Source organism: Bos mutus, chromosome 17 (assembly GCF_027580195.1).
Source record: "Bos mutus isolate GX-2022 chromosome 17, NWIPB_WYAK_1.1, whole genome shotgun sequence".
NCBI classification, from domain to species: Eukaryota; Metazoa; Chordata; class Mammalia; order Artiodactyla; family Bovidae; genus Bos; species Bos mutus.
The window spans coordinates 18,753,232-18,774,355 of NC_091633.1; the positions used below are offsets into that span (position 1 = coordinate 18,753,232).

General features: G+C 42.2%; 1 protein-coding gene and 1 pseudogene across 2 annotated transcripts in view; one reads left to right on the top strand and one right to left on the bottom strand.

Moving 5' to 3' along the window:
• ANAPC5 (anaphase promoting complex subunit 5) overlaps positions 1-19,534 on the bottom strand; it is a 35,559-nt gene extending 16,025 nt beyond the window's left edge. The window contains exons 1-7 of one of the 2 annotated variants that reach the window (XM_014481112.2): positions 19,222-19,534; positions 15,790-15,869; positions 15,258-15,367; positions 14,218-14,410; positions 6,806-6,872; positions 3,906-4,007; positions 2,748-2,938 (exon numbers count right to left, since the gene is read on the bottom strand). In XM_014481112.2, the coding sequence (XP_014336598.2) occupies positions 2,748-2,938; positions 3,906-4,007; positions 6,806-6,872; positions 14,218-14,410; positions 15,258-15,367; positions 15,790-15,869; positions 19,222-19,428 (950 nt within the window). In that variant the 5' untranslated portion in view covers positions 19,429-19,534. Of the gene's footprint in view, positions 1-2,747; positions 2,939-3,905; positions 4,008-6,805; positions 6,873-14,217; positions 14,411-15,257; positions 15,368-15,789; positions 15,870-19,221 lie in introns of those variants that run through there. The other variant, XM_070386197.1, reaches the window with a different exon arrangement.
• On the top strand, positions 8,701-10,816 carry LOC102277232 (tetraspanin-33 pseudogene; annotated as a pseudogene).
• Positions 19,535-21,124: the final 1,590 nt, after the last annotated feature.

Sequence of the window (21,124 nt, forward strand, 5' to 3'; positions counted from 1 at the left end):
CAGTGTCCTTACTTGGGCCTACAGGACCCTAAATGCTCTGACCCCTGCCACTTCTATGACCTCATTCTCCTCTATTCCCCCCTTACTTATGTCACCCTGACCACACCTTTTGTTCCTCCTCAAACATGCCAAGTAAATCCTGCCTCAGGGCCTTTGTACTTGCTGTCCTAGGCGACATGAATACTCTTTCTCCAAATACACACACAGATTACTCACTCCTTCAAATCCTTTATTTAAATCTCTGTTCAAATATTAACAAAGGTTAGGAAGGGCCTTAATATTTAAACAGAAATTTTACAAATTGAAGATTAAGACCAGTGCAATCATCTGGAAGAAGAGTGTTACTTATGAAAACAATAGCACTCATCACCTCTCTTTAATCCCTTATCCTGATCTATCACTACCTGATAAATTTAGGGTTTATTATTTATTTTTCCCATTGGAAGCTCCATGAGAACAGAGTATTTTTTTTTTTCCCCTTTTTTCACTGCTGTATCCTTAGCACCTAGAACAATGCCTAGCACATAGATTTTTAAGAAATTACCACAATCCTATTAGCTCAGGGGCAATTATACAGCCTCATAGCTCCAGGACTAAAAATAAAGAAGCCTGGAGTTTAGTAAATCAGAAATTAACTAGTAATTAATTCCATACAGTTAGCTGCCTATCCATTGATAATATTGCAAACACAGAAAAATTCTATACATCAACAGACTTATTATTTGTATCTACCAGACTACATACAAACTTCCAAATGCAAGGGCAAGCTGTGTGTAACACAGAAACAAGTTATTGGCAAATATTCAAATGGTGTTGCTATTTATTATGAGTACATAAAACATGAAAGGCTGTGATCAAAGAGGTTACTAAAGGTGGGCAGACAAAAAGATGTTGACTCTTAGAATACGGAATCTCACAAAATCAGAGAGTTCAGAGTAGCCTTAAACATTTTTTGGCTCAAGTATCAATATGAGGCTTGAATTCTCTGAATGTCACCCCCGCTGCACACCTGAGGACTCTGCTGACACCTTTCTCAGAAGGTTCTATACAAAGAAATCTCCTCCTCATAAACAGCAAAAATGTTTTGCCCTTTAACTGGCACTTACCAGCTCTCAATCTTCTCTAGTAGTCACACCCTTGATCAATCTAAGTCCTTTTCACATGACCTTCACTACAGAAAGATGTCAAATAAACGCTTGGCTAAACTGTTTCTTTTCCAGGCTAAACATTCTCACATCCTTCCCACACTCTTCATATGGCATGGCTTTGAATGCCTCCAGTGAGACTGTTCCCCAGGCAAGCTCCAGCTTGTCTATGTCCCTTTGAAAATGTGACAATCAGAAGTTATTAGAAATTCCTTACTGTTGCCTGGGCCATAGAGCAAGGTGCAGAAGTCTCAGTTCTTAAACTCTGGACACTACACTTCTAGAAATACACTCTAGTCTCTACTCAAAGATGCCTGTGACAGAAACTAATTTTTCTTAAATGGGAAAAAGCCATAGGGAGGCAGAGAGACTATCAGTAATTTCCTACCTTTTCACCATTATTCACATTATTTCATTATTTTCAAAATAGATTCCATATTTTGCAAGACTATCCTGTTAACTCTATTTACTAAATATTAATAAAATAACTGATCAATTTCCTATTTTTATTTATTAAAATCATAGGCATACCTTAATAATGGCATAAGTCAGTGTCACCTCACTGAGCCCCCTGAATGCCAACCAAAACCACAAACATGTGACTTTCGGCAATCCACATAGTCTTTTGTCAAATAAAGGCACAGCTTCCTTTTGGCTTTTTGAAATACTGAAAATAACTTTTACATACCCATTATTTCCTCTGAAAAATCCTGTTGGGAATCTTTGGCCTAATGACCCAATTTCCTTTTAATTCAGTGCCCATTGTTCTTAGAAGTAAAGCAAGAGGCCAAGCACTTAGACGGTAATGCTAAATTGTGACTCCAGGGGCAGACTCTTTCATTATCTTCTGTTCAGTGGAAAAAGCTTCCTTCTTTGCAAGTTATTGACAAGCTCAGGTTGAACAATCTCTTTTTCTCTTTTCTTCCCCCTCCTCCTCCTTTTTTAAAAATATACAGCATATTTTTTAAACTTTTTATTTTATATTGGTGTACAGTTGATTAACAATGCTGTGTTAGTTTCAGGTGTACAGCAAAGTGATTTGGTTATATATCTATTAAATACATGTATCTATTCTTTTTCAAATTATTTTCCCATTTAGATTATTACGTAATATTGAGCAGAGTTCCTTTGCTACACAGCAGGTCCTTGCTGGTTATCTATTTTAAATATAAAAATAGTGTGTGCATGTCAATCCCAGACCCCCTAACTATCCCTACCCCCCACCCTTCCCCTCTGGTAACCATTAAGTTCATTCTTTAAGTCAAATACAGCCTATTTTTAAAAACACATCTCATGGTTCATTCTGTACGAGACAGCAAAAGAGACACTCAAATACAACAGTCTTATGGACTCTGTTTTGGGAGAATGTCAAATGTCACGAGATGCCAGTCCAGGTTCAGTGCACGATGCTGGATGCTTGGGGCTGGTGCGCTGGGAAGGCCCAGGGGATTTGGGGAGGTTGGGAGGAGGAGGGTTCAGGATGGGGAGCATGTGATTTTTTTTAAATAAAATAAAAAAATAAATAAATAAATAAAACACATCTCAATTAACATTTGAGAGATAGTTTCTTCAATTTCTACATGGACAAGTTTATACACTTACTAGTGACCAAAGCGGCAGTGCAGGGCAGCCAGGTTTAGAGCTGCATATCTCAAGCTCCGGCCATAGCCCTCTTCCCCATTACTCTTGCTTTCGGCTCCAGTAAGAATCAGGCGGTCAAAATAATGAAGGAGGCTGTGTGTTGAACTGAAAACGTCTTGAACTCGGAGGTTGTTTAAGTAGCTGAGGTAGTGCTAAGAGGAGGAACATTCAACATATTTTAAATGTTAAGTTCCTCTTGTGTTAGATTAATTCAGAGAGGTCCACTGGCTGTAGACATCCACGTATCCCCTACCCTCCTAAGTCACAGTTTAGCTTAATCTTTTCCCCACAGGCAGAATAAAATAGACTTAAGGTACAGTAGGTGGTTTCTTCCCCAGAATGTGTCCCCAAACAAAATAAAGGGAATTCCACCAGCATGGGTGTCAGAGTTTTGTCCTAAATACTCATCCACTGGTTATATTAGGATCCATGGATTATACATGAGGATGGAGGGGGAATCACCTAGCTTAGATATTAAGGAATTGTGTCAGTATAAAAAAAAAAGGTCTTAAAACCTGAATTCATACAAATATAAAACCAATTTTTCTAAATGTCCAAGTTAAAACCCAGTGAGACTTTTACTAGTTTATTAGTTTTCGAAGTTAATTATCTTCTATTTTGACACTATTTTCATTTTGTTTGGTTCACTGAATTAAAACTCCCTCCAGCAGGCAGATCCCAGTTACTAAGGAGCAAAGCAGATGTATTTCTACATGTGGATAAAGTCAGATGGCAAAACCCAGGTGCTATTAAGAAAGTTCTCAGGATAAAAATTCAATAAGGAATAGAATTATTTAACTTAAAAAATATATACACCAACAAAAACATTTACAAAAGAGGAGAAAAGAATTTTGGGGCCTCAAACTTTAAAAAATCAGTCTGTCATCTCCTTCATCTCCTGTCCGTAATTCACAACATCAGAGATGAATGAAAGAGAGCATCAATAGATTGAAGAAATCCCTCCTGGGTGGGGGAGGAGCCTAGGCTAAGTCAATTACATGCCAACCACAGGATTTCTTTCTAAGAACCCAGGTCAGCGGGCCAATCCACATTTACTTGACTATTCAAAAGTCTTGTCCCTGCTTTCTAATTTAGGAACAGATTCTGGAAGAGGCTCACCGCTTCAGCAAAATCAGGATTAAATTTCAACAAGTTGTTCAATTCTTTCTGCAAAGAAGCTGGAGTGAGGGCTTTGGTCTCATCATTCTTCAACAAAGAAGCCTGAAAGTTAAAAATGACAACTCTCAGTAGAAAGAAATGGCCAATAAACATATGGACACATATATTAAATATCTGATTACTTTCTTCTCTGCACCTACACTTTCCTTTTTTTTTTTTTTTTTTAACAATTTTATTCATTTATTTATTTTTGGCTGTGCTGGGTCTTCATTGCTGTGCGGGCTTTTCTCTAGTTGCGGTGTGCGCAGCTTCTCATTCCAGTGGCCTCTCTTGTCACAGAGTGCAGGTTCTAAGGCACTTGGGCTTCAGTGGTTGCAGCACATGAGCTCAGTAGTTATGGCTCCCAGTCTCTAGAGCACAGGCTCAGTGGTTATGGCGCATGGGCCGAGTTGCTCCTCACCATGTGGGACCATCCTGGAGTAGGGATCAAACCTGTGTCTCCTGCATTGACAGGCGGATTCTTTACCACTGAGCCACCAAGAAAGGTCCTACACTCTCCTCTTGACCTTGCAGAACACTGTTTCCTCTTCCTGGAATTATGTCTCGCAACCACCAACCCCACCCACACACTCTTCCATGCAAAAGCCTACTCAGCCTTCAGGGCCCAGTTTAGATTTCAGCCACCTGCTTCTCCCATAAGCACCTACATGCTCCTATAAGCCCCCTGCACTAACCCTTCCTGCAGTACTTATTAAATTATATTACTAGTGCTAGCTGACCCCACCCCCAGACTGTGAGTGCCTTCAAGGCAGGAAGTATGTATTCATAGTCTGGCAAAGAGCCTTATGGCACACACTTGCCCTTCTCCTGGTTTTCTGTTTCATATGGATGTTACCAGCAACAATTATATAAAATATGTAGAAAACTACTTCTAAATTAATGATTAGTACTTAACTGGGTTCTAGACACTTCAATTTTACATAGACAAATTTTTCTTTGATTAACAATAACTTCTAACTCCATTTTAATTCATTGTAGCATTACAGGAGATTCCAAAAATATGAAAAAGCATACAGAAGAAAACAGAAAAGCACACAGAAAATCATCTGTTACTCCTCCATCCAGAAATAACACCATTTTTATGTCAGTGTATCTTATTCCAGTCTTTTTTCTGTGCGTGGGTATATGTATGTGTGTTTGCGTGTGTATGTACTTATACATATACACTGGTGGGCTGCCGTCTATGGGGTCGCAGAGTCGGACACGACTGAAGTGACTCAGCAGCAGCAGCAGCATGCACACTTTTTTAACAAAATTAGAATATATCATTTTACTATCTGCCCTTTTCATTTAATAATATATTATACATTTGTCTCATCATCAACTGGTCTTTGAAAATACCATTTTTAAAGCAAAAGTATCAATCCTTTGTCATATGTATTGCAAATCCTTTTCCCATTTTGTTGTTTGACTTTTAATTTTGTCAGAAAATGTACTAACATGCAGACATTTTTCATTTTTATGCTGAAAAACATCAAATGATCTCCTACATATTTTCTTCCACAGTTCTTATGTTTAGAAAGTTCCCCATCCAGAGATCAGTTAAAAGTTAATATGGAGTTCCTTCTAGTCTAATTATAACTTTAAATGTTTACAGTGAAGCCTTTAATCTACCTGTAAAGTACTGAGGTGCAAAGATGAGGTGAGGGTCCAGCTTCATTTTCTCCTCTACAGGTAACCAATTGTCTAGATGGGTTTTTCTTTTTTTTTTTTTTAATATCCCCAAAGCAGCATTTTTATTTACCCACTGAATTCCAAAACATTTAATTTAGGAGTCTGGCATTTCATAATCACCCATCTTGATTGACATGGGCTGACACACATGGCGCTGTCAGGATACACAAGGACAATAGCCAAAGAGTTACAAAAAATAAATCCATGATTCTTAAACAATTGCAACCAAAAAAAAAAAGTTACAGGTATCAAAACTTTAGATGCATTGCATTGAAAAGAAGGTTTGTGCACGTCATAATTTAAAGAGGCGAACAAGGTGCTACTGAAACCTCACGTTAAAGTTAATTATTAAGCTGATGGAAAGGAGCAAGTTTTCTAATCTGTCTAAAATTCATTTGCAGGGGTGACTCTATTATCTGCATCTAGATCTAAACATTACATCTTTCAGCAGAAAGAAAATTAATAATAAAATTAGAGGAAACTTAAAAATAGAGCAAAAATCAAAATTCTTTGCTGAAAACAACATGAAAGAAAAACGTTCAGCTTGTATTACCAAAAAAAAAAAACTAAAGTAGGTTTGAAAACACTAGTAAGAAATGTCTGGGCTAAAGTGTACTGGTGTTTGCAACTTGAAATGTATCAAAAAAATACGATGAAATGGTGACTAGATGGGTAGATATATGATAAACAGAGCGAAATATTAATTGTAGGACCCAGATGATGGGTATGTGGGTATTCGCTGTACAAGGCTTTTCAATTTTATTTCTGTTTGAAAATGTCCTTGATGAAAAGTTGGGAAAAGGGTAGTAAGTCTTCCAAATCACGCTTTGGGGCTGTGTTAGTCGACACCATTACTAAATGAACATGCATTACGACTCTAATAGAGAAATAAAATCACATACAAAATAGGGAGGGACATATAGCTACAGTTGCATTGTTAGTGAAGAAAAAAGGACCAAGAGTAAGAATAATGCCGCTTTACTAATAAACCTACTCACATAACAAACATATACGTCATGACAGCAGACGGTGAAGGACAGGGAAGCCTGGTGTGCTGCGGTCCATGGGGTCACAAAGAATCGGACGTGACTGAGCAACGGAACAGCAACAACAAATAATGTCACAGAATTAAAAAAAAAAAATGACAAATCACAGAACCAACTTACCTGTTGAGAAAGAAAAAATTCTGCTTGTTTTTGGGACAGAGGCCCACTGCACGATACCTCTTCTTCTCTGGAAAAAAATTAAGTAAAAACAATAAAGAATTAAACAATAGTGAAAATGGTAATGCTAACAAAGTCAAATAGATTCATCAGAAAAGCTTAAAAACTTTTAAAATTAATTCTCTTCTCAGGAATGATGCTGAATGTCCTGATAAAATTTACATGATTTAATAAGCAGATCTCAACTCTATACAGCCTCCAGCATGATCTTTCTAATATGCAGGTCTAGGGACTTCCCTGGTGGTCCGTGGTTAAGACTCTGCTTCCAATGCAAGGGATGCTGGCTGGATCCCTGGTCAGGAAACTAGGATCCCAGATGCCGCAAGTGTATCATCCCTGACTTAAAGCCCCTCTGGGGAATCCCACTGCCTTCCAGAATAAAGCCCACGTTGCTTAGCAGGGCAGGTGCAATGCTTCCTGAGTGGTCCTACCTCTCTCTCCTGCCTTCTCATCTACACCCCAGCCCTGATGAACTCCTTATAATTTCCTATCTATCAGGAAGGGCTAGCACCCCATAGAAAATACTCTGGGAAAAGCTGCTCTAATATTCTCTTGGTTTCACAAGGCAGCAAGTGTATCAGATTCTGCAGGTATCAGAGATGCCCAGGACCAGCCCGACCCGGTACAACAAAGATCACTGAAACAACAGTGACCTAGAGGGAAGTGGAAAGAAAACGCATAGGCCAAGCTCTCAAACAGAAGAGTGAAGTGTCTGGGCAATAAGATGCCCTTTTCTCTTAACATATCCCTCAAAGAAAGTAAGCCCAAGTCCTGAAATAAATACGGCAGTACACAAAAAGGCTAGAGGCCAATGAGGATCTGGATGAAATGCAATACACTGCTCCCGGCCCACCCTCCTCTAAGGTCCATGATGCTCACCGTCACCAGATGCTTTATTTACTTAATCCTTTCCCCAAAAAAAGATTTGAGGTAGTTAATAAAGGACACAAGAACAATAAAAGTTAATAAAATAGAGAGAACCAAAACCACACAAAGCAAAAAGCTACAAATAAAGGCAAATAGATTTACTACAAATGAAGATCAAGTTTGGCCTTGGACATGAGTGAGCGACTTCACTTTCACTTTTCACTTTTTTCCTTGGTGGCAACAGTGGCCAACGTGAACAAGGTTGGGAAAAGCAAGTGAGAATACCACCGCACCCCATCCTTTTACTGACTCCTCCCGTGCTTCCTCAGGGCCTCAAATACATGCCAGAGAAAGTAACTCTTAACAGGCCACAAAGGTATTCAGTTTAGGAAGGGTGTTATTCATTTAGGAAAAGGACACCAATAAATTTGTTTATGAATCCAATTACCAGCTGAGACAGAATTTTAGACTTACAAGTGGCTGTATATCAAAGACATTTAACCTGGGCCTGTGAAGGGCTTTAGGAGCCCATGAACCTTGTAAAGCTGCATGCAAAATACACATTTTTAATGCGAGGATAGTGCATGGCATTCATCTGATTTTCAAAAGGACTCTGGAAACTCCTCTAAAGTGCTTAAATCACCCACTATAACTGAAATTTAAAAAATACAACAGGATTAGACAATCAACAAATGGAGCCGGGGCACACATAAAACACAAGTCTAGGTCCCTGAAAAGACAATGTCTTTATGGGCTCACAGTCTTAGTGAAGGCTAAGTCCAGCCCATGTGACGTGATGGCAGTAAGCAATATGAATGAATGAATGAATGTATATTATCTCTGCATTAGAAACGGGAGAAACCACTCCACTTGGAGTGATGAGGACTTTAAAAGTGGGGAAGGAGTGGAGAAATGATGAGGATGGAAGAAGGCATTCTAGCAAAGGAAAATAAAAGACACAGAATGGGAAAATGCCCGGCCTGTTGGAGGGATACGAGCAGAGCTGGATGGCTGGGGTAAAGGACCCAAGTTGAGGAACAGAAATTGAGGTCAGAAAGGTCAACTGGGGAACACCTCAGATACCAGGCCGGGAGACTCTGTCTCTGGAGATTCCTGAGCAGGGTAGAAACAAAACAAAAGCAGGGGAGGTGAAGGACTGAGACAGGGAACAGTTTCAAAACACTCCAAGAAGGCCATGAGGACCTGAACGCTTGGAGGTATGTGACCAGAGGGGTGACCTGGCTCCCCTCCTCCTGACCTCACGTGCTCAGGTCACACTGTCCTCCTTCTGTCCCTCCGGTATGTCAGTCTGTCCTGTCTTGAGAGCTGTGAGTCTGCATGTGCTCTGACAACTCTTCTCAGGGCTGGTTCCTCTGTCAGCAAGCCCCCAGTCTTAAAGGGCCCTTTCCTGACAGCACTCCACAGTTACTCTGTATCCTCGAGCCCTAGGTATTCCTTTCCTTCGTGGCATACCCTGAAGTTACATTACCTGTTAATGGAGTTACCTCTCGACTCCCCTCTCACCCTCCCCACGTAAACTCCGCGAGGACAGGGACTTTCTCCTCCATGAAGACAGTGCAGCACCTAACACAGTACCTGGCCCACCAGAAGCACTGAATAAGCATTTGTCGAATAAATTAATGAAGTTGGGAGATTTTTATTAAATCATTGACAAGTGAAGAAACACCAAAGACTTTCTACTTTTGTTAGAAATTTTTGTTAGTTAAAAGGGACTTTGGGGCTTCCCTGGTGGCTCAGTGGTAAAGAATCAGCCTGCCAGCGCCTTTCTCCCCTGCCTCTTTCACCCCTGGCCCTTCAGCCCTCCTCCCCACAGAAGCTATGGAGCTAACAGGGCAGCCACCCTCTAGCCAAATCCTGGAGGTTTCCTCTGCCTGGCCACCCAAGCCAGTTCACCTGGATTTCCCCGAGCTCTTCTTCTGAGATCCACCTGCATTTTAGGCTTAGAGTGTGTCTAGGGAAGAAGGTAGGCTTCTGGGTGCAAAGACTAACCAGAGGCTTCAGCCCTCCCTTTGCTCTGTTCCAGAGAAACTCAACCTCCATTCCTATTCCTCTACACGAAGTGTCCAGGAAACAGAATCGGCAAAAGCCAGTGGGCCTAATGCCATTCTAATTCTTTTCTGGAGTGAAGATGGTTCCTCCTCTCTCAAGCCTGGGAATAAAGGCTCTTAAGTTGTTAGTTCCTCAAATTAAAGGCCACAGACCCTTCTGGGCCCTTGGTGTTCTCCCCGTGGGAGGGCAGTACTGCTCCCTGTAACCTTTAGCCACACTGGAGAGTCCCCACCAGGGGAGGAGGACAGTTCTGGGAGTGCCCCCCCATCCCAGGTACCCCATTCAGTCGGCACCAGAGCAGACAAACAGCCACTCCCCCAGAGGCAGCGCTGGCCTGCCTGGCCGTGGACCCGGCCATCCTGCTGATCCTGGTGGGCATCCTGAGGTTCCTGCTCACCTTCTGCGGCTGCATCAGATGATCTCTCTGCGAGAACGTCTGCCTCCTGCAGATGCTCTCCCTCTGTCCCACCATTGTGTTCCTGCTACAGCTGGCAGCTGGGGTCCTGGGCTTCGTCTTCTCAGACAAGGTGCGGGGCAAAGTGAGTGAGATTATCAATAATGCCATTGTGCACTACCGAGATAACTTGGACCTTCAGAATCTCATAGATCTTTGGCCAGAAGGAGTTCAGCTACTGTGGAGGGATTTCCTATAAGGACTGGTCCCTGAACATGTACTTCAACTGTTCAGAAGACAACCCCAGGCATGAGCACTATTCTGTGCATTACTCCTGTTGCTTGCCTACCCCTAACCAGGCAGTGATCAACACCATGTGTGGCCAAGGTATGCAGACCTTTGACTACTCGGAAGCTAGTCAAGTCATCTACACCCATGGCTGTATTGACAGATTGGTTAACTGGATACACAGCAACCTCTTCGTACTTGGTGGTGTGGCACTGGGCCTGGCCATCCCGCAGCTCGTGGGAATCCTGCTGTCCATGAACCTTGTGAGTCAGATCAAAGATCAGATCCAACTATAGCTCTACAACCAGCAGCACCGGGCGGACCCATGGTACTGAGGATCCATCCTGCACTTCCTCGGTAGGGCAACAGGGGAGCCTCGTCAACTGACAGCAGTGGTTACAGCTGCCGGCGCCCAGTGGAGAATGGATTTTAGACCCGCAAGCCACAGCCCAGCGGGAGGAAGCAAACTCCACAGACAGCAGAAGGCAGGGTGCACAGGTGGCCCTAATCTGAGAAGAATGTGCCTCCTCCCCACCCCAGCTCTCAGCATTGTTATTTTGTATTCTCTCTAACCTCAATCATTTGGGTTGTTTTTGTTTTGTCTGAGCACAGATGCTTGAGCAACTGCAGTTGAAAAAAAAAAAAAAATCCACCTGCCAATGCAAGACACATGGGTTTGATCCCTGGTCCAGGAAGATCCCACATACACAGAGCAATTAAGCCTGCGCATCGCAACTACTGAGCCTGTGCTCTAGAGCCTGGGAGCCAGAATTACCGAAGCCCCTGGGCCCTGAAGCCTGTGCTCTGCAACAAAAGAAGCCGCTGCTATGAGAAGCCCATGCAAAACAACAAGTGAGTAGCCCTCCCCACCCACCCCACCCCCTACTCTCTGCAACTAGAGAAAGTCCATGTAGCACTGAAGACCCAGCACAGCCAAAAATAAATAAATGAATAATTTTTTTTTAAAGGACTTCTGTTAGGTCCTTTATGGAGCACAGAGAAGATGTTGTTCCAGCGACTAATAGTCTCCGCTACAAACCCACACGGTGTAACCCTATAAGCCTCCTCTATTATTGCAGGAAACAAATGCTGCCCCGTAACAACAATAAGCAAATGAAAAGCTGAAGCTAAATGTCAAGTCTGCACGTTCTTCTGTAATGGGACTTTTTTTTTTTGTGGCCACACTGTGCAGCTTGTGGGATCTTTAGTTTCCCAACCAATGACTGCGCCGAGTACTAACAACTGGACCACCAAGGAACTCCCTAGAATAACATTTAAATACATTTCTTCTATTTCAGTGATGAAATTCAGTTTACTGAATGCATACCATTTTCTGAAACCATACACCTTAATATTAGACATACTGTTACATTACACACAAATGAATTCTTAGAACAGGATCAAAACAATGTAATTAGACCTAAGTAAATCAGATTAATTTAGAAGAAAGTCAAACCTAATTTAAAAAGTCTGAATTTTAACATTTCTGAAGAACTGACATTCTTCTACTTTAAAAGCATATAAAGTAGCTAGGACAGAGATCACATTGTTTCCTGGAAGCTTCTTAAAAGAGAAATTTCAAAAAGAATAGCTACATTTGTCCAATGTTTACTATATACCAGGCACAGTTCTAAACACTTTATACAGATTTATCATTTAATTCTCACAACAACCCTCTGAGGCGGTCACATAAGCCCCATTTTGCAGGTTAGAAATTTGAGGTACAGAGAAGGTGACCTGCCCAAGGTAGGGAGTGGAAGAGCCAGAATTCAAATCCAGGGGTCTGACTCCAGAGCCAGACTCAACTCTACAAGGTACAGCCTTTCCGCTCCACGACAAACATTGTGAGCAAGTCTTGAGTTTTTGCAAGTACTCACTGGTACTATAATCTTCTTGTTCCCAGTGTGTGCTGAACAAATCATATAACCATACAAAGGCCACTCCTAGGAACTGCAGGGAAATATTCTCTGGCTATACCTGCCAGCTCCCAAGGGGGTTGGACCAGTCTATACAGGGCAGGTGGGGGCTTGCTTCTCTCAGAGCTCTGAACACACCATTACTGACAAGGTCATTATCTGTTTCCATGTCAGTCTTCCTCCCCAGACCGTGGGCTCCCTGAGATCACACACACACACACACGTTTTCCCCTCCAAACACAAGTGGTCTATTTGGGAGGTGATCCCAGGTAACAGCTGGGGAGAGGGGATGTGAAACAGCAAAGGGAAGGGAGTCAACACGAAGTATTTTATGGGGCAAATTACCAGTGCGGGCATTGGACAACATGTTCTGATTCTCTCACTGGACATGTCTCATTGGACGATATGTTCTGATTCTCATTCATCCAACACATATTCAGACACCACAAGCCAAGCTCTGAGGAAAAGGAGGTGACATATAACAGAGAAGGAGGGTCTTAACTCTTGATGGAGTACAAAGGCAAATATAAATGAGTAAGTAAATAAATGCAAAAGGTTGCTTACTGAGGAGATATATGAAGGAAAAAAGAAGATGGAAGTACTTAGGATGGAGGTTACTTCACACACGTAGTCAGGGAAGGCCTGTGGGAGGTCACGGGAGCCCAGTGGTGAAAGGAAGGGAGGGAGGTGAGAAGCCAGAGAGAGTACACCAGGCACCCCGAGGCAGAGCTTGGCTGGGCGTATTCAAGAAACTGAAATCAAGCCAGAGCTGTTAGACTCTGACAGTGAAGGGAGAGGCAGGAAAAAGAGGTAAGGAAGATGACAGGGGCCAGATCAGACAGGTACCAGGGCCACAGTAACTCCGATTTCTGTCTGAATTCCATGGACAGTCAAGGAGGGTTTGGGGCATAAGAACATGTGGTGTGATTTACATCCGTGATGGTTCCCTTGGATGTTTCAGGAAAAACTGAGAGTAAGGAGACAAGAATGGAGGCAGGGAAAGCAGCCAGGAGGCTGGAGCAGTCATCCAGGAAAAAGACCAGGTACTGAGACCATCGGGGAAGCAGTGGCGATGGAGAGAAGTGAACTGATTCCAAACATACTGTGGAGGAAGTTCTGGCTGGATATGCAGAAGGACTGGCTGTTGGGGTGAAGGACGGGAAGGACCCAGGGACACACCTAGGCTTTGGGCTTGAACTAGCTGAACAGTGCCACCACATCCCCAGGGCTTAAACTTTAGGAGGCACTCTATAAGTTTTCACAGAATTAATCAATTGTTAATTCACTGTGATATAATGAACACTACACTACCGCTCAGGATCCCAGCAGAAAACAAATGGCATATTCAAATGGGGTAACATGAGATAAGTTTAATAAAGGACCACTTTCAGAAACAGTGGCAGGGGATGGAGAAGCCATAGTGAGTAATACAGTCCCCAGGGCTGGGAACAGTGGGGCACCTTTCGCACCAGGCCTGGGAAACCTTCCCAGTAACCAGACCCTTGAGGTCTGCAAAGCAGGCCACCTGATGGAGGCGGTGACCCTACACCCAGTCCACCGTGACCTTGAAGGGAGGGAACCAGTGAATCAACACCCTGACCTTACTCTCCTCGACCCTCTGGATTTCCCATCAGTGCCTCCCAACCAGAAGTTAGAGGGGAAGAAACTAACCGATGCAGCCTGTAAAGGTCCACTTCCTGGATCTGGAGGGACAGAAAGATGACAGCCAATGCAGAAACTCTGGATGAGTGAGGATTTACTGTGCCTGTAATGACGCTATTTCACAGGAAAGGGATTCACACTGGAGAAACCCAAGTTACCTTATAGATACGTCAAGTTCTTCTTTTTCCATTTTCCTTTCGCCCTCCTCTCTGCTGGCCAGTTCCATATCAGCATCTTCCATGGTCTTTTTCTCACCATTCTGGAAGTACTGCTGAAGGGCAGTGTACAGTTTAAACACTTGACTGAAAGACAGCTTACTGTAGGCCAAGATCATGTGACGTAGAAATAAGCCTACAAAACAAGACACAGACCAGGCAAAGGCATTAACTCAAAAACTGGGCGACTCCAAGTCAATGACTATTTGTTGCAATTCTTCCTTCAAAATAATTGAAAAGAAGATACTTGGAGTTGTTGTTTCCTCCACAATGTTCTTTCATCACCTTTGAAGCTGATTTTCTCTTTATATTAAAAGCTCAGTCCTCCCACCCACACTCCACTTTTTATCCAGCCAATGTATCCTCTCATGACTGTTAGAACTATCAGAAGTTATTGTATTTGTTTACTTTTTACTATCTGCCCGCCCTTCTCCCCAAAACCACAAGAATGTAATCTGCCTTAAGAGAAAGGTTCCAGTCTCTCTTCAAGTCCAGAGCCTGGCACATGGAAGATCAACAAATAACTGATGGTAAATAACATAAAAACTACCAGGAAAGAAAAGTCAGGTGGATGGAGCATGGCTATAAAGCTAACAGAAAAGAATCAGGAAACTTCATGTATACCCTAGACTTATAAACTGTAACAATAATCTACTCTTACTCTCTTCATAAAACTTTAGCTGGTGACCCTGACTTAGTTGTGCAATGTGTACAAGTGAGCAGAGGACTGTGGGAAACAGCTGAGAAACCCTGAAAGGCTCCACAATCAGTCTAATACTCTGATGACAGTAGACAAAACAGAAAATGCTTTCCCACGAGACAGTTATTTAAACACAGATCAAAATGGCAAGGCAATGGATAAAACATGTCCAACATCCCCACTGCCTGTGCTCAGATTACAGCAGAGTTAACAACAGATGTGACTCAGAGAGCCATTCACTTCAGTGAAAATATTCTCTGCTCTCCTTAGAAGAATTTCATACCTACTACACTTGTTTTGTGAACCTCTGGTTCAGTTCCAGAAAAAGAATCTGAAAGGTCATCAAAAAATTGTTCCATATCCTTCAATTCGCCTTCAGCCATCAGTTTGATTCTGAACAAGAAAAATGAGGTAAGGATTTTAGGAAGGCCCTTTGAACATCTTCCCACATTTCATATTCCACAATCACCAAAAATGAATCTATTTGAAAATCCAAAATGTCACCCCCATATTCTGAAAAATATCATTGCTGATGTTTTCTTGATTATAAAATTTCTCAAAGTAGCGTATCAGCCAGTAAAAATGAAATTCTCTGCAACAACTAAAAGGAACAAAGTAGATCCATACACAATAATAAATTCTGAAGCAGTATATTTAATGCTATCCATTTAAAAAAAATCAAATTAAGGTACTTAGGAAAACAAGCCAGAATAACAAAGATATCTTTTTTTTAAGGAAATAATCACCATGTGCCATTTTCTAATTTCCATCTACTTTGACATCTTTTCATATATACAGAAGAAAATGGAGTTTACCTGATCTGCACTGAGTTTGCCAGCTGAGGACAAGATTCTTCAATTAATTTGTAAAGTTTAGACAGTGTAATATCTGGGCCCTGGGTAAAGGAGAGATTGAAAGGTTACAGAAAAATTTTAAAGAGCTGGAGATTGATAAACAGCTGCATACATGAATTCATTTATCAACCTCTCTGCTTTCTTTTTTTAAACTGGAATGTAGTTGATTTTCAATGTTGTCTGAGTTTCAGGTGTACAGCAATGTGAATCATATGTATATATACACATATATACACATATCCACTCTTTTTTAGATGCTTTTCCCATATAGGCCATTACAGAGTATTGAGTCATTTTCCATGCTATACAGTACATCCTTATTAGTTATCTATTTTATGTACAGTAATATGTATACGTCAATCCTAATCTCCCAATTTATCCCTCTCCCTCCCCTATCCAACCTTTCTGTTTTAAAGTTATTCAAACATGAAATCTCAAACCAGGAAGCAGAAAAAAAAAAACCTATCTGCATAAAACACTACAGCAATATTTCACATTTGCATGCATTCTCTCTTAGTTGGAGGAATGACTTAAAATGGAAAAAAAAAAAGCATAGAATCTGTAGTCTGAGGTTCTTTCATTCTCAGTTTGGTAATTGTAGCAAAGGTGTTGCCTCCCTGGGCCCTTCATCAGTAAGATGGAGATAACAATAACGTCCCATGTTTGTGGCAACGATTAAGTAAAATAATTCAAATTGTTTTGTACCCTGGAGAACATATACTAACACAGGGGTCCTATTTTTCAGAAACATAATCTCATTTGATCCTCCAAAACACCGGAAGGTAGGCAGTCATATTATCTAACCAAGTTCATAAAAGGTATCGTTAGAGACAGAGAGTATGTGACCTCAGCTATCAGGAAGATTTCAACCTAGCTGAGGTTTACAACTAAACACTGAATACTTTTGGAGAGTAAGTTGACAGTACACATGTCACTTTCAGTTGTGGATAACCCAGCAAGCCCGCTTCCGGGGAAGGTATGCTCCCCATACGTTTGAAATGAAGAAAAACTAAAGAATCTATAAGGCCGTTAATAAAGAGCTCAGTTATAATCTATAAATTTTAACATTAATTAAAAGTATGAGTTAAGGACTTCCCTGGCAGTCCAATGGTTAAGACTCTGGCTTCCACTGCAGGGGGCATGGGTTCAATCCCTGATGTGAGAGCTAAGATCCTAGATGCCTTAAAGTATGGCAAAAAAAAGAAAACTGCTTAATTTTTTTAAAGTATGAGTTAAATTATGTTTCTTTTCTCACTGTGGAATAAAATGCAGCCGTTACAAAGGATGAGGTAAATCTACTCAAATATGCTGACATGGAATGATCTCCAAGACTTACTAAGTGAAAGGAACAAGCTGTAGCATAGAAGTAGCACTTATGTGAAATGAACAAACAAAAAAAATGCAGAATTAAACAAAAAGGATACAAGTATACATACTTACAATCATACGCATCAACCTATCTATATACAGGTATACATAGCAAAAGGTCTAGAAAGATCCACTCTGAACCGTTACTCAGTAAATGTTAATAGCTGAATGAAGGAATATGAACCCTGATAATCTCTGAGGAAACAGGATAAACTTCCACTCTATCAACTTTAGTATCATTTAAAGTTTTACAATGAATCTTTGTGTATTAGTTGAGTAGTTAAAAATCAGCTAATTTTTAAAGTCAAACAATAAACAAATAATAAAGGCTGGAACTTAGCTAGATGTTATACATGTTGATTAAAATGCCAGGCTGGATGAAGCACAAGCTGGAATCAAGATTGCCGGGATAAATATCAATAACCTCAGATATTCAGATGACACCACCCTTATGGCAGAAAGTGAAGAAGAACTAAAGAGCCTCTTGAGGAAAGTGAAAGAGGAGAGTGAAAAAGTTGGCTTAAAACTCAACATTCAGAAAACTAAGATCATGGCATCTGGTCCCATCACTTCATGGCAAATAGATGGGGAAACAATGGAAACAGTGACAGACTTCAGTTTTTTGGGCTCTAAACTTATAACAGTAATGGAGACAGGACTGGGAGCTGCAAGTTCTAGAGACCCTGCTACTTTTATCTAACTAATTGGGCAAGTCACTTAATCTGTGTCCTCAGTACTCCTCCCCCTGCCCCAAAGAGGGTGATGGATTAAAAAAAGCCCTTTGTAAGGACTTCCCTGGTGGGCCAGTGGTTAAGACTGCCTTCCAATGCAGGGGGTGTGGGTTTGATCCCTGGTCAGTCCCACATGCCTTGCAGCCAAAAAAATCAAAACATAAAACAGAAGCAATATTGTAACGAATTCAATAAAGACTTAAAAAAACAGTCCACATTTTAAAAAATTCTTAATTGAAAAAAAGCTTGTTATAAACTATAGTGTACTAGGCTTTGGGGATACAAGGTGAGAAAGAACAGGACAAACTAATGCCCTCATGGAGGTTACAGTCTAGTAGGGGAGAGAGACGTCCCTCATATAATCATCCGAATAAATGGAAAAACCACAACTGATCTAAGGGAAAGTGCATGAGATTAAAATGAAAATAGCTAAAATTGATGGAGCATTTATTATGTGCCAAACACTGTAAAATGTTCTCATGGATTTTCTAACTTAACACAGCCATCACATGACAGTTCCTCTCATTGTTTGCCATTTTACAGAGCAAAAGCAAAGACCCAAACACGTTATGGAACTTGCCCAAGTCGCACAGCAGGTAAGCAGTAGAGTTACAATCTGAGTCTGCAAAGGGAGATAAAACATGTAAAGTGCTTGTGTTAGTTGCTCAGTCGTGTCCGACTCTTTGCGAACCAATGGACTATAGGCCGCCAGGTTCCTCTGTCCTTGGAATTCTCCAGGCAAAAATACTGGAATGGGTTCTTGCCATTCCCTTCTCCAGGGGGGATCTTTCTAACTCAGAGATTGAACCCGGGTCTCCCGCATTGTGGGAAGATTCTTTACCGTCTGAGCCACCAGGGAAGCCCATCAAGTGCTTAGTACACAGTAAGTGATCAATGTTGGCTGTTACTTTTTTGTCATTGTTACCACTTATTACGGTCCTCTACGGTACAGCGTCTCTAACAGGTACCTCTAGGGTACCTGTGTCTCCAACGCTCCAGCCTACATGTAGCCTCATTCTACATAAAACGGAGGATCTGCGAAAATAACTCTTTCCCCCGTCACTCAGCTAATAAATGCTGGAGTCATATATAAACCTGCCCAGAAAAATGCATGTAAAGTGCCTGGTCCATAGTAAGTACTAAGTGTTAGCTGGTGGTAATAACTATATTTTTCTCAGTCCAAAAGGGCAGAGAGAGTATCCGATAAACCCCCGTGCCCCCAGCCCCCAGGGAGCTGTCCCATCACAGAGCCGGTGCACAGTAAGGGTTTGCTGGATGAACCGGAGACCCTCACCTGCAGCAGCGGCAGGAGCAGCTGGTTGAGCCTTCGCCGCTCCATGAGGCTAACGGCGCCCTCGCCCGTGCGGCCCATCTCGTTCAGCAACACTAGCACCGCGATCTTATACGGCGTCACCCAGTCCTTGATACCGAATACGTTGGCATGCACCACCCCATTGGTCATCATGGGGTTGAAGTAGAGGCTCTCGTGGACGCTGGCCATGGCGCTCACGAACTAAGTCCAGGAGACCCGGTGCGCGCCCCGGCCGGATTCCTGCTCAGGGAACCTCACAACCTCCCCTAGGCCTCCCCTGGCCCGCGGCGTATCCCAGGAAACTGCCTCGCGACGGCACGCCGATGACCAATCAGAGCAACGAAACCAGAGCTCTATAGCCAATAAAAATGCCCAACAATACCGTGATGGGTGGGGCAAAGGCGGCGCACCTAAAGACTGGGTCCCTACAGAAACTTTTGCAGGAGGGCAGGTTCCGGGTAGACATGGACTGGCACTGAGTGAAAGAGTCGACGCTTTCGGTCAAGGTCTGAACGGCTAGGAGGCTGACCATTTGTTCATTTAATTTGAAAATAATTAAAATTAAATTTTAAAGTGATTGAGATTAAGGCAACGAAGTTAGGGACTTCCCGGCGGTCCACTGGTTAAGAGTGGGAGCTTCCCCCTGCAGGGGGCCCGCGTCCGGGAGCTAAGATCCCGCTTGTCGCGGGGTTCAAGTAACAGAAAAAAAAGAAAAAGCAACGAAATTAAACGTGCACCTTTAAAATCTGTATTTAACTGATCAGGTTAATTTTATATTCAAAGTTCGGAAGTTTCATTTAGCTCTGTTTTAATGCGTGAATGAAGTTTTTTCCCCCCCTTAGAATTTCACAAATGCCATTTGCAGACAGCCAGGTCAGGTTGCAAGTAGCCGTGTATCCTTACGCATAATAGAAGATAATACCACCTCCATGTGGTGAATCTCTGTTTCAGTTCAGTTCAGTCGCTCAGTCGTGTCCGACTCTTTGCGACCCCATGAATCGCAGCACGCCAGGCCTCCCTGTCCCTCACCAACCTCCGGAGTTCACACAAACTCATGTCCATTGAGTCGGTGATGCCATCCAGCCATCTCATCCTCTGCCGTCCCCTTCTCCTCCTACCCCTAATCCCTCCCAGCATCAGAGTCTTTTCCAATGAGTCAACTCTTCGCATGAGGTGGCCAAAGTATTGGAGTTTAAGCTTCAGCATTAGTCCTTCCAATGAACATCCAGGACTGATCTCCTTTAGAATGGACTGGTTGGATCTCCTTGCAGTCCAAGGGACTCTCAAGAGTCTTCTCCAACACCACAGTCCAAAAGCATCAATTCTTCGGCGCTCAGCTTTCTTCACAGTGCAACTCTCACATTCATACATGACCACTGGATAAACCATAGCCTTGACTAGACGGACCCTTGTTGGCAAAGTAATGTCTCTGCTTTTTAATATGCTATCTAGGTTGGTCATAACCTTCCTTCCAAGGAGTAAGCGTCTTTTAATTTCATGGCTGCAGTCACCATCTGCAGTGATTTGGGACCCCCAAAAATAAAGTGTAACACTGTTTCCACTGTTTCCCTATCTATTTCCCATGAAGTGATGGGGCCAGATGCCATGATCTTAGTTTTCTGAATGTTGAGCTTTAAGCCAACTTTTTCACTCTCCTCTTTCACTTTCATCAAGCGGCTTTTTAGTTCCTCTTCACTTTCTGCCATAAGGGTGGTGTCATCTGCATATCTGAGGTTATTGATATTTCTCCTAGCAATCTTGATTCCAGCTTGTGCTTCACCTAGCCCAGCATTTTGCATGATGTACTCTGCATATAGGTTAAATAAGCAGGGTGACAATATACAGCCTTGACATACTCCTTTTCCTATTTGGAACCAGTCTGTTG